Source organism: Rissa tridactyla, chromosome 1, assembly GCF_028500815.1.
Source record: "Rissa tridactyla isolate bRisTri1 chromosome 1, bRisTri1.patW.cur.20221130, whole genome shotgun sequence".
Taxonomy (NCBI): Eukaryota; Metazoa; Chordata; class Aves; order Charadriiformes; family Laridae; genus Rissa; species Rissa tridactyla.
Window position 1 is genome coordinate 113,216,444 of NC_071466.1, and position 17,245 is coordinate 113,233,688.

The window sequence follows — 17,245 nt, forward strand, 5'->3', positions numbered from 1 at the left end:
CATAAATACATAAAAATGACTGCATAACATGAACTTGACTGTTGTAAAATTATTTACCTGTAATAGGAACAGGATGTAAAAACATCTTTTCTAAATATATAAATTTACACACAGGTAGACACAAAAATTTATATGAATGTATATGTAGAAAATGGGTAAAATCCTGGTCCTGTGGGTACGAATGGGAGTTTTGCCACCTACTTCAATCGGCCAGGATTTCATCCAGAATTACTAAATTACCTCCCCTCTCACTCTTCATGATGAACAGCTGTGTTGAAATGAAACAAAGGACTGTTAACTGGGAGAGGATATCAGAAATGGGAGGAAGGCTGCAAATCAGTGGAGTCAGGGTGGACACAGTTGAGACAGAGTACCTCTTCTCCAGGTTTGGCAGTTTAATAGGATTGATTGGCAAAACATTCATGGATCTGCTTAAAACCTGCATCCTACACTGTGGTATTCTTCTCTCTTAGCTGAACTATATACAATATCCATTGGGCCTAGTTACTGAGCAGGTGAACGATTACCTGTATACACCCAGTGTTACTAGTAACCAGTATGTTGTAAAACACTAAACATTTTAGCATATTTCATATGTCCAGTGGTGATTCACGAGAAAAAAAAATAAGAAACATATGCATAAGGCCATGCTGCATATTCATAATCTATATTCTAAACTGCAACCAATAACAGCTCTCAAATTATGTATTCAACACAAACCCAGTTCCTCTCAATAATACAGCAGTAAGAGCGTGAACAGCGGTCTTCAAAAGGTAACAACAAAATATAGAATGGAAAACAAATACATTACAATATTTTTTCAAATCCAGGGCAAATATGACTCTAAAGGTTTACTATTTATTTGGACATTTCAATACAGAGGGATTAGATCTCTCATGAAGAGTGACTGAAAACACTGTGAGCCTTATACTAAGAAAAGAATACAATTCTGTAATCCTTCCCCCCCCCCGCTCCCTGATTAAATGCTGTGTGGAAATCCACCAGCAGGGCTGAGGTTTGGCAATAATCAATGAGACAAAAAAACTAGGAACTACTTATGAAAAACAGTGTAGAGCACCAATTTTTTTTATCTGTTTAACCAAAACTCCTTTTCTGACTCTTCCACTAGCGTACATTGACCCTCACTCCTGAATTTCTAAACATTGTAAGGACAAGAATAATCCAGGAAGCAGCTGTGGATAAATACATTTCACAATGGCCATCTTTTTTTCTTCTCCCATCAAACAAAGGACAAACTCACCTCCTGCTGCATCCTGCATTTGACGCCTGGCTACTTTCAGGCCAGCGTATTCTGCAGCTGCTGCAACAGCCTGTGCAAAATCTGCATCGGTAAAAAATGACCCATCTGAAGAGCTAACGCTAGACCGCCCGCTTGAGATGTTATCTTCTTCGGAGGCTGAACCCCAGCCATTGATCATGGACCCTGTTACAGAGCTCTCCAAATCCCCAACGCTGGAGGCAGGTGTCTGCTCAAGGCCTCGCAAAAGGAGCCTTCTGTTCTGCATCTTGGCAACCTCTATGTCTGCCTCATCCTCTTCCTCTTCTGGGGCGTCAGTATCCATATCAGAGACCAAGGGCCCTGAGATATATCCATAGGTATGTGGTGGGGAGATAGGCCTTGGAGGGGGTGGAGGACTCACAGGTTGACGTCTGCATAAAAATACAAGGGTAAGAAGAGTTGAAGTCACATAACACAGTCAGAGAAAATAACAGATTGATGAAAATATCTGTTTCCCAACAAGCTTGACTTGCCTTTTTAAATCAACAGAATTCATATCTGAAAGGTTCATGGTTGGTTGCTTTTTTTTAGTTTTTATTTTTGCTGTAAATCAGAACTGACTGACAGCTATGTAGTTGGAAATCTACCACAAAGAAATCTGATTTTTTAATATGGTTCCTTTATCACTGTTTTTAATGAAAATTGCCTTATTTTGCAAAAAGCTGTTAATTTTTCTAAACCAGCACATGTACAGCGAGGCAAAGAGGTGGTTACAGTTCATGTGACTATTTAAAAAAATTATTTGTGCACCCTTGGGAGTATGAACAAAAGAAGCATCTGTATATTGCTCCAGTAGCTGGAAATTATCAATGTCAACAGATGCCTCTATCCAAACAGATTGCTCCAAAAGCATTATCTTCCTTCCTCCCACCCCAGTGATTCAGAAGGATATGAAAAGAGATACTGTAATTTAATTATTTTTTACATTGGCCTAGGTGATAATATAAAGAAAGAATTCCCTACTGTAATATTAGTTCTAGGTATCAAGGATACCAAAATGCATATAGATGTATGGGTTAATTTATTTTGAAGTTAAATCATCAGTAATTGTGTCTCCAGCTTAAAGAGACAAAGTATCAGGTATCATTAGATCAAAGCAAAGATCAGTTAGGGATATATACCCAATAATCATTTAATAACCTTCCCTCCCCCCAAATCCCAGAAGCCATTGCTGCATGGGAACCTATACCTGACTTTGACTAGAGACCTTGCCCAATAAGGTTTTACTGCCTTAATTTAAAGCTCCTCTGACAACTGTCCTTGTAATATGTTTGCCAGTCTTCGTATTCTCTAGGTTTTGGTATTAGGAGACAGGCAACTGGTTACAAAATACGCTACAGTTCTTGAAAATACAGCTGGTCTGACAACCTTTAAGCATAAGCTAATTGAGAGCAGCTGATTCATGGGCATACAGAATTAACAATACTTCATTCACTTTATCTGATGCAGTGGTTCTCGCTGTAACAGTGACATTGTCTCCTATCTCAGCTCTTGCTTTAACATTGACATCATCTGCTATCTCACCAAATCTTTCTTTTTTTCTCTGCTTGCTTGCTTGCTCTTCCAGAGCACAGATTTGTATTTCATTTTGCTATACTTCTAGCAAGCTGACTGAACACAGAAATATTACAGTACACCATCACCACCAGAATCATATTCTAGATGCCTGGTTCGGATCGGAAACTGAGATAATATTCAGCACAACTACAAGTAAAGCTAATAAAAAGTATGATAAATAGTATTTTAAACATTATTTTCACTAAAAACCCACCATTTTCAACCCCCCCCCAAAACAATACAGATAAATGCCACTCAAAATGTATTCTTAATTGGAAACTACTGTCACACCATATTCCAAACAGAAACTCCCCTTCCAGAATGGGCTACAGCTGTTGAGCACAGTACATCTAACTCCTAAATAGCAATGCCATGGGTCATATCAATGGTGTTAGATGGAAAAGGTAGTCAGACAAGCTTTACAAATGAAGTAAATAGAATTCTGTGAATCTTTTTTAACTCATGAGATGGATGTACCAAAAAAGAAAAGAAACAATGTTTGAAAAAGGAAGATAAAATAGACAAATGTAGTCACTAACAGTTCTAAGACCTTCAGCAAAGCTAGACTTAATCATTGTAGGAAGAACAAAATAAAAAACATTTTATTTTTTCAGTCCACTCAATGAGTAAGGTGGACGCCCTAGGAGCTTAAATTGGAACGTCCTTCCAGATACTTCTGCTACTACTTTTGATGACATTTATGGTGACTAGCCAGGAGTCTTTGTGTTGAGCAAACCTTCTGCTTTCCAGGCAGTTGCTGGCTGGTTGTGCATGTTTTCATACATCTGTTCCAATGTCTACTCCATTCTGTATGTCAGTACGCATCTCCCACTCTCCAGAACATGGTAGCTGAGGTTCTGGAAAGTCACTCACAACACATCGCTCACTTAGTATTTCCCTTTTCCATTAGTGTCCAGCTAGTTTAACCTCTAAATAAGCCATAAAACTTAAGTAATTAAAATGAACACTTCTGTGCCTTGACATAGCAGGGCCAATGGAAATTACAGGAAAAAAATTATTAACCAACTACTAATAAAAAGAGTGTAAAGACTCATGAAGATAGATGAAGAGAAAAAGATACAGAGTACAAGAACTGTTACCGTAAAGAACAAAGAAAACAAAACAAGGCAGATCAAGTAGAAGTGGGGAAGCAAAAGCAGATATAGGCCCTTTAAAAAAAAAAAAGATTAACAACTACTGATTACTTAAAAAAGGGAAACATAGAAATGAACTAACTTTTCAAAAAACATTCCAGAAAATGCATCCATAGATGTCCAGTAAACTACATTAATAAAATCAAAGTTCTACAGTCTAGTCATCAAGATCAAATTCATTTCATCATAATAGGCCTGCATTTCAATAAAAATAGAAAGTATGACTAGAATGTTGCAGGTAAGATTGTATATTTGTGGTAATAAACAATATCTGCAAACCACTGAGGAAAAAAAAAATAAAAGAAATATAATTTGGGATGGAAAAAGCTGTGCCTTCTTAACAAAAAGTAAGACACGTAAGCATCATACATAAAAAGCCTCATTCAGAATTCACTGTTCTATGAAAGAGGAGCTGTGAGAGCGTATATGCAAAATAGTTTGTACTAAAAGCAACTCCGAGAAGAAACAAAATTTCCCCATAACAAATATCTATCTTTATTAATGTTGGTCATTCCTTTAAATAAGGGTAGGTGGAAATGTTAAGAAAATTTTGCAAGCAATAATTTCCTCTATTAGGATTTATGAGAAGAGGAAAATCTATAGGTTATATAAATTATATATTTATATATATTCATACATATTGGTGACAAGTTAATTGCACAGTTACTGTGAAATAATGCACGCTATTTTATGGTAATAATGCAGTAAATCTATTGGAAACAATGGAACTGTAATTATATGGTAAGCTGTGTTAACGATACCACTTTAATATCCCGATGACTGTGAATTTAACTTTTGTCAGCATCGTACATACCGTAAAGTGATATACTGCATTTCTTTCCACGGTATAATAATAAAGCAACTTAATTACTTATTTCTTAGGTTACAAATAGTTATAGCATCCGGGATTAGAAATTATATATTAACAGAATAAATATCATGGGGAAAATCTTGGCCTCACTGAATTCAACAGGAATTTTCAGTGGGGCCAGGATGACTATTGTCAGGTGTCTTTCGCTACGTTTGCATTGACACACCTCCGGTCAGGTTGGTGTTGTATGTGTCCCAGATCCTCCTGACAGTCCTGTAACATGGGCTGGAGTTCTTCCTGGGGAGAGGGGGTGAGAGTGGCAGTTGACTGATGGCTATAGGAGACAGCGGCTGGAGAGGAAGCTGCTCCTCGGACAGGTGGAGTAGGACCTCGCTCATCTTCTTCCTCTTCTTCTAGCTCATCCTGCTGCAGATACATCCTTGCAGGTGGGACAGGACAAGGAATTTCTTGGTCATAGCTAAAATTAATTTTTTAAGAAAATAAGGACTTAATTTTTTACTGTGTAATTAGCATATCTGATACACGCATAAATAGCCCAGAAAAAAATCATTACTACATGTGCTCTTGAAAACAGCTTAGTAAGGATATACTGAGTGGATGCACACCACTGTCAGTAGGTGATCTCTCTAAATAGCCGCACTACAGCTAGTTGAGGAGCACCAACTGAAGAACAGCACTGAAGGAAGGTCTCACTGCCAGCTTGTAGGGCAAATTACAGTTCAATTAACTAGTGATTAAAGTGAGAAATGGACGATGTATTCATCTTTCTTACCTTTCATCCACTGAAAGACTGTAATCTTCACTATTGCTATGGGGAGGTGGATGTGCTGGAGGGGGTGGAAGAAGATCTGCCCAGTTCATGCCAGCTTGCTTGGGAGCCTTTGGGGTTCGAGCACCCTTCTTGTGCCCTTGACTCCCTATGAAAAAAAACCCAATACTTACTTGCAATGCTTTTAAGCATCTCCTCACCACTACGCTTTGAAAAACAAAATAACTGTAGTCCCTCCCAGATCCTCTAGAATTCTCTGGAAATAGACCGTTGTGCTGAGCTGGAATAAACTGGCATTCCTCCTTTTTACACCAATTTGTAATTGTAGCTTCTGTGTAGAATTACTCTACATTTTAAAGCAGTTGAATTTAACCAGAAACCTTACATAGCATGGAAAAAGCACATGGGATACAAAACTTGAATTGTTAATAAATAGCCAAAATGCGATAAAACCATAAATGAATTTTACAAGCAATGTCATTAAGAGTGAGCTTCCTACTTCTATTAATTACATTATAGATTATCATCTAAAACAAATGAGCTGTAGACATATTTTCTAAAGTGCCTTTATACTATTTAATTGCTGGAACCTAAATACAATATGATACAGATATGATCTATTAAAGTTCCACTGTTGCATTAAGTCACTGAATATATGTAATTTGTACTTGTCCACTGAAACGTTTTAGGCACAATGAAATTACTAGTTTTAGTCTAAATGGCAGGTGCAGTTGAAAATAATTGCTAGAAGAACTAAAATAACAGAAAAAAGAAGAAAGAAGATCGATGAAGTATGGCACAAATGTTTTCAACTACTATTACTGGAAATTATAGCTCATAATAGAACAATGCAGCTTTAACAGTTCCAATAACTTTGAATAAGACTAATTATTCAGGTGGTCTTGAATTTTAACTTTGGATATGGCTATGATCAGAATTGACTCTACCATTGTTCCTCAGTATACATTTTTATCCTGCTTTGTTATTGTTACTTCTTTAATTGTAGATAAAATCACCGTATTTTTGAGCATGTTTTAGAATCCTTTGCATTTCTCTCTTCAACCGAAGCATGGTTTTATATTGCCAAAGTTGAGCCTTACACGCTTGATTAAATATGTTGCAGTGAGATTTAGGAAGCTTGTTTTTTTCTCTTCCGCTGTCTCAGATTTTCCATTCTTATGGGCAGTAATTCTGCTCATTATTGTCCTACATTAGCTGCCAGATAAAAGTATGTTTTAGCTATGTACAACTATTTTTTCTGGTATCTCAGTATGTCAAGCAAGACCTCAGCTATCCCAAGGCGACCATCATCTTCCTTCTCCACCCTGAGCACCACGACATATGTGAGGTTCAGCACAATTAATTTATTACTCTGGTCACCTTGCTTCATTCCTGCTGGAGTCCTTGGTATAGGACTATAAATTTTTAGCGTTATGAATAACCATAATAGGTGTCAGCATGGAGAATGCCACCTTCCCATTTTTAATTTGGATAGGTTCATACCCTCGAAATGTTTCATGCTGAATTTCAGGTCTTAACACCTTTGAGCAAAGGCTCAGCACCACATCCCGATGTTGTCGACCTGGGAGTGGGCAAAAGGCTGGCTCCCAGACAAACACTCCTGAGCAGTTGGGAGAATCAGGAGCCATGCTTACCTTACCCCAGCCACTGAGAATTCGGGTCACCCAAAGGCACAGCAGACTCACCTACATGTTCATGCCTCTGCTGTGCCTCAGTCATCTCAGTTAAAATCGAGTGCAAGTTAGGACTAAGGCAACTAGGCTAGCAAAGGCAACAGCAGAACACAAGGTGAAAACAAAAGCCTCAGTCTTGATTAGAAGATGTAAAGTCCAGGGAGATGGTGACTGTGACCATAACTCATCCTGTAATTGGCTTGATCTAAATAAACATAGGCTAAGTGTCAGACCTATAGGAAAGCCTGTGTGTAGTTTCTGGTTTAGCTGCGAAGACTTCACACACCTCTACAGAAATCATAGCTGAAAGGGAACAGGTTGTACCAATATGAGAAGCAATAACTTTTGAATTAAGCCATATTCTGTGGTTCCAAAGCACTGAGTGCAATTTCAGGGCCCTGGTCAGCATTCTTCGGCACGAAAAGCTGCCTTACTTCAAGATTTTTACAAAGGATGTTTAGATATTTTGCACAGGAGATGCTGATGAGAAAATTTAACTTCTGTTATCTACTGACTACATTTGAAAGATGTGCAGGAGTGGTTTTCATATAGCCACTGAAATCTGTAAAAATTATATTTATGCATGCATGCTTTTTTACTCAATGGGTTTAGTTTAAAAAATGAAAAATTTCTTAAAGCAGTTCTGTTAGGTGTCACTCAAATGTTCTTGTGTCTTGAGCCCATTCATGAATAAGGTTGTTTGGGGTGAGTAGACCCAAAAGATGGAAAAGAAGTCAGTAAAGTACCAAGAAGATAATACTTTTTTGTTTTTTTTGGGTGGGGGGGTGGGCAGGACATAGCTGAAAAGGAATTTCTGTGACTTGTCCATCTGGAGACCATAATATTAACCAGTAGGGCATCAATATTAGGAAGTTCAACTTCTAATCCATTTCATGACTTTCACAATTTTGGACAATCAATTAATTAATTGACATTTAGATGGCACTAAGCAGCCATGAAGATGCAACAGAAATACAGGCTCCTATTGGGCCAGTTTTTATTTTAACATCCCTGTGCTGTATTATTGTCAGTGGGTTCCTCCCCATCCCTTCTGCAAGTCCAGTAACTAGTGCTAACTATGACTAGAGCATCCAAACACCAAAAAACCCTAAGGCTTGGTAAATGCTGTAGATTACTCACCAGATGTACTACTGCCTCTGTCCGAGCTGTTGTAGGATCCACCTGTATTCTGGTCATATGACTGGTTGTAGGGAATAGTTGGAGCAATGTTGTCATTTACCCGGTAATCTGCAAGTTTAATAGTATAGTTAATGCCACCCTTCAGAAACATATCTACTTTTATATACCTGCTTTATAACACAAAATAAGATCTCCCCAACATAGTGAGAAATAAATAAACTCATTTTTTTGAAAGGAAAATCATCCTACAATCATATTTTATTTTTATCTTGTCTCTAATTGTAAGTGTAACGAAAATCACGGGAATTTAGTAGCTCCACAGCAAAAATGAAATCCTATGCACAGCATTGTCACATTGCTCTCTGCCAACGATTAAGTCTCAATGGATATATACACGACCTGTGTGAGCATTTTGCATGCGAATAGACTGTCACCTTGATTGATTTTCCATGGTCTCTGCTTAATTTACGCATGCAGGGCAGCCAGTGGACTACGGTAACTACTTTTTATATTTCAGAGGTGACGAACCCACGTAGGAGTCAGTCCAGTAGTACAAGGGCTGAATGATCTGCCGTAGCAACAATGCAGCTCCACCGAATTGGGTTTACAACAGAAGAGGTCTTTGTTTAACGCCTGCTGGCTCCAAGGAGATTTCTATTTATATCGGGTCATGCAGGTTCTAGCTACAGGCAGGGCCTTTTTTCGCTAATGGCTATTACCGTAACTTCCTTCTCCAGTTCCAAAGCACTTGATATACGTATGTTACTTTTAAATCTAGATTTGGCAACCAGATCTGTAAAACTTTATCAGAAGTAAAATACTCATCTGACAAAACAGTACTCTCATGCCAAAAAGGAATAATAATTTATAGAGAACAGAAAGCAGCTGAGTTACTCTTCATACAGCAAATAAAACTGCGTCATAAACAGAACCACTGGACATAAAGTAGTAACAATGAAGCACAGCATGTAACTCATCAAAATGGTTATTTCCCATCACAAAAGCTATAGGTATAATCATCAGCAAGATGGTTTTGACTTAGGAAATGAGAAAACCAAGATCAGAATAGTGACTCATAAAACAGCAAATCAAAACAAAAATAAACAAAACTAAGAATCAGTCCCCATCTGCTGCAGAAATGTTTGTGATAATGTAAGCATGGGAAAAAGAGCAAAATGATAAATTCCACACCAGAGTGTATTCTGTAATAGTTTCTCAGCCTAGTTGCATTCCAGAGACCACGCTGAAGCCCTACATACCGCATATGTTTACACAGAGGATAAACAGTAAATCAACACTCTGAAATATGTATATATGACTGTCAGCAGACAATGCTTTAAGGGGGCCTTTCCACACTACAATATGCTAGAGAATACGCAGCTGTAATATACACAGTTTGAAAGATGCAGTATCTTCCAGGGCATAAAAATCAAACATGTTTTAATTCCAAAACAGATATGTAATACACAGTTCATGAAAGAAAACATAATTACAAAAAAATACAGCTTTCACCCTCTAAGAAGGAGCTACAAAAATTGAATTTTCTTTTGACATGTTTATGTCAAGGGAAGGTGTCATATTTTATATTGCCCTTTGAACTCCTCTGTGAGTAGATGGGTCCAGTAGAGAAATCAACATTCCTGTAATGAAACGTATCTTTTTACTGGATAACTTAGCACTACGCGATCACTTGAGTTACAACAATCCATGCAAAAAGTTCCAAGTTAGAATGGGTCCAGTTCCTAGGGATACTGTTTTGCAAATCAGGTTATTAAAAGAGGTTGCATGGTAGCCTGGAGGACTAGCAAGAAATCACATACCTATTTCTTCCAACTCCCACACATTATATTAAAGAAACATGCCCTCAAGGCCTCAAAAGTACATTCTGATGTTTCCCGTTAACACTGAAATCAATTTATTTTTAGCTTCTGGATCCACAGACTTCAGTCAGGGTAACAAAGGAATTTAGTTTCCAAAACTGTGTGTGGTAGCATTGCCCCTCAATATGTGAATCGAAGGCTTGCTAGGAACAAGTCTAAAATGAATTGGATTGCTCCACTTGTGTCCCCAGTGTACAACACAATACAATTTTACAGAGTTTGATATGCAGAATTTCATTCGTTTACATGAACATGTAGATTTAATTAGTCTCCATCCACGACTGGGAAGAGTGGGTTGACCTATTTAAAATTTAAGGTAGAGTATAATGTGACTACCATGCATCTGGCTTATGAATAAAATATCTGGCCTCTGTCCTAACCAATCCCTTAACTACTGTTAAATTTAAATTAATCGCAAATCCATAGGAAACGTATTTTATTTAACTCTTTTCTGAAGATACAGCTTGTTATTTCTTATAATAAATTCAATATCTGAAGGTTATTGTGGTGCTAATTAACTTTCCGACACTGCTAACTGTGGATTTCTAAACCTAAAGAGGGTGAAGTCTAAAAGCACCACAGAAGTCTATAATTACTGAACCTGAAAGCTTTAGACTCCCAGCACCAGAAGGTCAAAAATCTTCTGATGCCTAAAGAGGAGAAACAAGCTAAAAGCTCTTCACCTTTGTTTAATTTGTTTTGCTCCATAATGTTGTACTGTATGGGTGCAACCTCTTGCTTTTGCTGAACAGAGGGTTTCCAGTGTTTCTCATTCGTATCCCCGCTGCCATTGTTAACATTATTGCTGATATTTGACTGGATGAGTTGAGTGGTGGCATAAGGAGTGGGCTGCCCAGGCTGGCTGACAAATCTTCCGTCCTTTAGATTTGGACTATTGAAGGTTTTCATCTCATTCATTTTGTTGCTGAGGTCCACGTCACCATATACAGTTGACTCAGGCAACATCAGGTTTGTTTGCTTGTTGTCCAGCTGATTGTTGTAATTTGCTATACAATCGGCTAACCACAGAGGAAAGAAAAAAGAAAAGGTCATTCTGTTCGCTTACACTGTACTTTCAATGAAATTCCCTTTAAAAATGTTTTAGTGCATAACTATATGGCTTGCATCCATGAAGCAGAGATATTGTAATTAACTAAATAATTTACGGAATATTATTTACCTTATAAGCTACTGCTTCAAAAGTAGAGTTCACTGTTTTGATTCACTGTAAATCCAGACCTTCCGAATTGTATATACAATGACTTACCTTGATGGGCTTTTTCTACAGTGGCCATCTAAACATTTACATTTTTAGACATTATTCTCAAAGCAGTGTAGATATTCAATCCGTAACTGTGATTAAAATACTTTGCATTCAAAGGAAAAATCAACCAAAGGCTAATAATGTGAAAAACTAAACATGACAGTCATCTCATGTCAATATAGAATGAACAGCATTTAGACTCTTTTGTAGTCGCGATAAGAAAAAGAGATACAACAGATTTTCATAAAGCAGACTGAAAAATGAATACACATAACAGAATTAACGAGAAACAGTACAATGCGAAAGGTAACTCAGTACCCAGTAGCAAGACTTTATTTGATCATTGTTTCCTTGTACAGTCTTATATTTTGGTTTGAAACAAGAAGACAGGAAAGCACTCTGGAATTTTTGCTAATTATTAGTTGCTTTGGATATTGCAAAATAAGTAATATCATGGTAATACCATTGTCCTGTATGCTGAATATATATCACATAGACAGCATGAATTCATTCTTCTAATAGTTATTGAATCATGAGATCACCACTTATTGCATAGGGTAAATCAGACTTGTACTGATTTTCTGTCCACTTCTGTGTGAACCAGCGTGTCTGCCTTTCCCCGTACCCTTGCTGCTACATGGCAGCAGCTCCACACACTTTTTTTCCTCTCCATATCCAGTTCACCGGAAGAATATGGAATGGAGTAGCACAGTCTGCGGGTCGGCAGTTAGAAGGCTGAGTGAAACCAGCATTCAATGATCATTAAGCAAAAATTCTCATTTGCCAGCTGATTAATGCATCAGTAATTACATAACAATCACCAGGAATAGTTTTCATCTTTTAAAAGATGTGGTATTTATGCTAATGTGTTTGATTCAAAACCTGAAGTCCATTACCTGTGGCCACAATTAACTTACTGGAGAGGGTGCCAAGAAAAGCTAAGTACAGAATTCACGATTTGACCATTATACTAAATGAAATAACTACCAAATATAGAGGATGTTCAATTTCAAAAGTATTCCCTAATACACACATCTTTTTTGAGAAATATTTACTGAAAAAGAGAAATAAAATACTACTTTAGGAAGAAAACCACCGATCCACATTTTCAGTGATTAAGAAGCAGTATCACAACATGCCACATACAGCTTATCATTGCACATTTCATGTCCCCCAGCTTGTGTTTTTTGAAGGTTTTACTGTTTGATATATTTTTCTTTCTTATGTGAGCTGTCATTTATTGCTTCACATTCTTCAACTTCTTGATTTCTACTTTTTAAATGTTTTCATTTCTGCTTTTTCTCTCACCTACTGAAACCATGCTAGTCTTTCCGCCTTTCCAAGTCTATTGTATTATATTGGGCAATTATATATCCAGCATATTCTTCATTCCTAAGACCTCACGCTTTTCTATAATATCCTTGTGGAGTCACTTATGGCATACTTTTTTACCTCCTTCCATTTTCAGTGACATCTGGTTTGTGTGTAGGGCAATATAATCGATACAGTATATGCAGTAGGTGCACTTTTTTACATAGACGCATTCGAATTCCTCATACAAAGCACTTAAGCAAAACCGGTTTGCCTATATAACAGAAGATTTATTCCACTAGATTTTTTTATAGCATCTACTCTTAGAACAACGTGTTCCCATTCCGTAGACTTGGAAGACAGTACTATACTTAAAAGAAATTAAAAATGCACAGTTACTTAGCATATTCACAGCTATAGAGGGGATATCCAACTCCGCTGCTTCAGAGCCTTAGCCAAGCCCAAGCTGACATAATTAAGAATATTTGCCAGATTTTCCAGGACAGAAGAAACCACTATGAACATCCTGTCTGACCCTCAAGCTCCTAAGCTCTACTTGAAAGGAAGGAATCACTTTGCAACACAACCAAGCTTAATATAACAGCTAAATTAAGAAAGAATCCACCGCACCTCATGATGAGATGTTATAATAGTTTAGAACCCTCAAAAATGTGCATTCTCTTCCTTTTCTGAATTTGTTAAGTTTCAGTTACTAGACCTTGGTACGTCCATACTTGCCACAATAAAGTATCTCTGTATAAGAAGTCTTTTTACATAGACATTTGTGGACATGACATCCTCGGGCACGGTAAAACACAATTCTCTAATGTTAAAATCTCTCACCTTCCTCTGAAGCACCTGGCACTGGTCATTGTCAGACAGCAAATTGCAGGAGATGAATTACCACCATCACATTATGGCTAGTTTCACATTAATTACAGGAGGTAATGCTGTTGTGCACGTATGCAACTTCACTATAGGTAATCTACTCCGTCTTTGAAATGCTGGGAAATGCTACTAGCAAAAATCACCTAAAGATGCTGGCAGTGGAAAAGACTCACTTTCATTCCCCACCAGTAACACAAACTGGGTTAAAATGAAAGGAAACTGAGGTCCATTTATAACAAAACATGCAAAAATTAGCCCTTCCAGACATATTTTCTAACTGTGTTCCCATGGAACTCACCAGGTTTTCTTCAAGAGCACTCCGAGTCCTGCCCAAACTCCCGGGAACTACCACTTAACCTAACATTTCATAATTACTTTTAGAGTGTGAAGTTAACTTTTTTATCCACACACCCTGAACAGAAAAACAGCTCTCCAATTTTGTACAGAACGGCACCCAAAGGGAGGTTTTAAATGTGCCAAAGTAGACTGACTGTCTTGCAAGTACTGTAGCAATGTTTTATTTCTTGCTTCCCATCACACCCAAACCAGAAGGAAAATCTCACTAGTGTCGTTTTGCTACTTCTCCTCCAGCCACGCAACAAGGATGTACAGAACAACCTAAAAATGACCTTATCTGCCCTTTTTCAGATGCTGAAACATATCAGTTTAGTGTGACTTTGGGTAACACTGAACTTTGCAGGGGTTCCTTCAGCCTACGTCCCACTACAACTATCCAAAGGGGACTGAAAAAAGGGATCAAAAAAGGGACCAAAAGCATAATCACGACATAGAGGAGAAACTATATTAAGTCTAAATGCATTCGAAATAAAATCACAAACAAACCTGTATGCTCTCTCAGGTATTAAAAGTATATATTCTGTAAAGAAGATTCCTTAGCAAGGTAGAAACATATCTAACCTGGTCGACTGTACGTCGTAAGGTTGCTATCACTGTTTCCGTTGCCAGAGGTGCAGCAGTTGATGGAGCAGTCATTGTGATTGTTCCCTGTGTTAGGCCAAGTATCTGCTAGCCATGGCTGAGTGGCTGGTTCACTGATGTTTAGGAGTCCTGGCCTTTAAAAACAAAGCTTGGTCATTTCAAAAATTAAACAAAAGCATTTTCACATTGCAATTATATTCTTCTCAAAAGGTTAGATATTACAAAATAATATCACAAATTTAAAGGCTTGAGAGTTGGAAAATACAGCCTGAATCAATTATTTAAAGGTTTCTGGTCGCCTGTATAACCTGTTCTTTGCTAAGACACTCTGAAGTGAACAGCCAAGGACAGCACCAGTTCAGTTTGCTGAACTACACGTATACGCTGGTGTGCAACCTTTACCTGTCACTTTGGGTTTGGCTTTGGGTTTTTTTTTTGTTGGTTTCTTTTTTTTTCTGTGAAGGTTGTATTTTTATTGTTCTGCCCCTTCCCCCTTTCTTAAAGAAAGCAAGGTAAAAAAGGGGAAACTGGCAAGTCAAACAAACAAAAAATTCACACATGGAAGTGAGATGGATATGCGGAAATAAGAGCAGAGTTTAAATGTGAATACTCCCAAATTCTTGGTGATAGTACCACTGTAGAGGATCAAAGGGAACAGCAGATTAGAGAAACCTCTGTCCCTTGGGAGCATTTGGATCTCACTAAGCATACTGAGTGTGCGATACAGCTCTGTTAATGAGAAAGCCACTCGCTTAATCTTCATGTGGGTGGAACAGCAGCAGCTCCTAAGCAAGTTTAAAGTAACCGGGAATACTCAACACCTTTAAAAATATCCAGACATCAATGCTGCATATTGGCTGTGTTCGGAAAAGTGTGCTCCTGACATCAGCAGAAAGAATAGCATTCCTTGGTTTCCAAGTTGCCGAATTTTTTTTGTGAGCGCAAAAAAGGCCCTGATGAACGTTTTGTAGAATAGTTGGAGCCTCTTCAGTTTTCACACGAACAATGCAATGGCATGTTATAAAGTCCCATGTAAGTAGCACCCCCTAACAACTTAAAATTGCCTTTGAAACCAAGGTGCTTTTAAAAATAGATAATTTTAGCCACTGTCATATATATATATATATAAATAAAAATATATATAAAAAAAGGAACACAGTCTCCTTCATCACAGGATTTAACAGGCAACTTTCCATTTGAAATAGTGCAGAAACTAGTCTCCATAATATTAGATGTGATGCTCTTCAAAAATAAAATATGCTAATCCTCTTAAACCGCAAGTCGAGACTACAAACTGCATGCAGTTAGTTGTGGGGGATATAGTCTGTCAGTGCCACAGGCTTAAGTCATAGCCTTAGAATGACATTTAAGAGATCTATACACATACATGCATATATCTTTCTGTACTGCATATGTCATATGACAATTTACCATGGGAGGTGATGAGGCTTGACTTACTGTCAGGCTAATATACCAGCCAATACACATACACTAAACAAGCATTTTTTGTGAAACTGAAATAAACGTCCTGTGAGGAGGCCAGTTGATTTGAAATACCCTGCTTTTTTCCCTACTGCTCCGCTCTTACAATGAAAGTACACCTCAAGGCATTTGGAGGAGACAAAGCCTTCCAGAATATTTCAGCACGTTCAAGACCTGTGTCCTAGGTTTTTGGAGAGAGAGTTAAAGGTCCTAAATTTGCTTCTAAAATTTACTTTGCATTCACACCTGCTGTCACGTAAGAAATGTGGTGTGAGGTATATAAGTAGGGGAAAACTGTATTAATTGGAGCCATTTAGGTGGAACTGTAAGCAAGAGATGTTTGCACTACAGCTCCGTAGGCTGGTCATGATTGGAGATTGTAATTTCCAAAGACCCTTAACCCTTGCAGCAAATTCATTGAATCCTTGAATTACTGTACTGGGTCTGGGGTAGGCAGAGCAAGTGGCTGTGTGGCTGCCTAGCTGCTGGCTGGACCCAATCCACCACGACCACCATTACTTGAATCTCGTCTAGAAAAGGGACTGCCAGAGAAATGGGTCATTTTTCAACATCATAGACGTGGGGATTATGTTGAAATATATCGCTGTGACATTTTGAATTCTGAATAATGATTTAACACTCTCATGTAACTGCACTTGGCAAAAGTGCTAAACCCCTCCAAAACATTGCAAATACAATTTAAGGAAGTGCAAACCTTGAGTTTGGAAATCAGAGTAAAGGTTTCATATGTAAAAATAACACTTTTTTATATATATTGCAGAAGTATGTTTCATATTTGACAAAATACAGTACATTATACATTCTGTAAATGGTATATATGCAAGTGAACAAAAGAAGCAGGGATGTTAACACCTTGAATTAATTATACTGCTATATTGTGGCACTGATCCTTAAAACTAGGACAGTAAAAAATGATGCTGCTTCGCTAGCAGTACCAAAATGACTGTATACGATGTAGACACTTCTGGGTTCATTTCTGTCCTCTGAGTCTATGTGAGTGTGCTTTGTCTGGCT

The 17,245-nt window shown here is 37.8% G+C and overlaps 1 protein-coding gene across 5 annotated transcripts in view; it reads right to left on the reverse strand.

Annotated features, from left to right (window-relative positions):
• The window catches only part of ROBO1 (roundabout guidance receptor 1), a 740,348-nt gene that overhangs the window by 13,069 nt on the left and 710,034 nt on the right, over positions 1-17,245 (reverse strand). For 3 of the 5 annotated variants that reach the window (XM_054202528.1, XM_054202498.1, XM_054202492.1), the window contains 6 exons: positions 14,708-14,862; positions 11,010-11,345; positions 8,447-8,554; positions 5,616-5,760; positions 5,049-5,300; positions 1,262-1,671 (listed from right to left, as the gene is read on the reverse strand). In XM_054202528.1, coding sequence (XP_054058503.1) covers positions 1,262-1,671; positions 5,049-5,300; positions 5,616-5,760; positions 8,447-8,554; positions 11,010-11,345; positions 14,708-14,862 — 1,406 coding nt within the window. The remainder of the gene's footprint in view (positions 1-1,261; positions 1,672-5,048; positions 5,301-5,615; positions 5,761-8,446; positions 8,555-11,009; positions 11,346-14,707; positions 14,863-17,245) is intronic. The other 2 variants (XM_054202509.1, XM_054202519.1) reach the window with 2 other exon arrangements.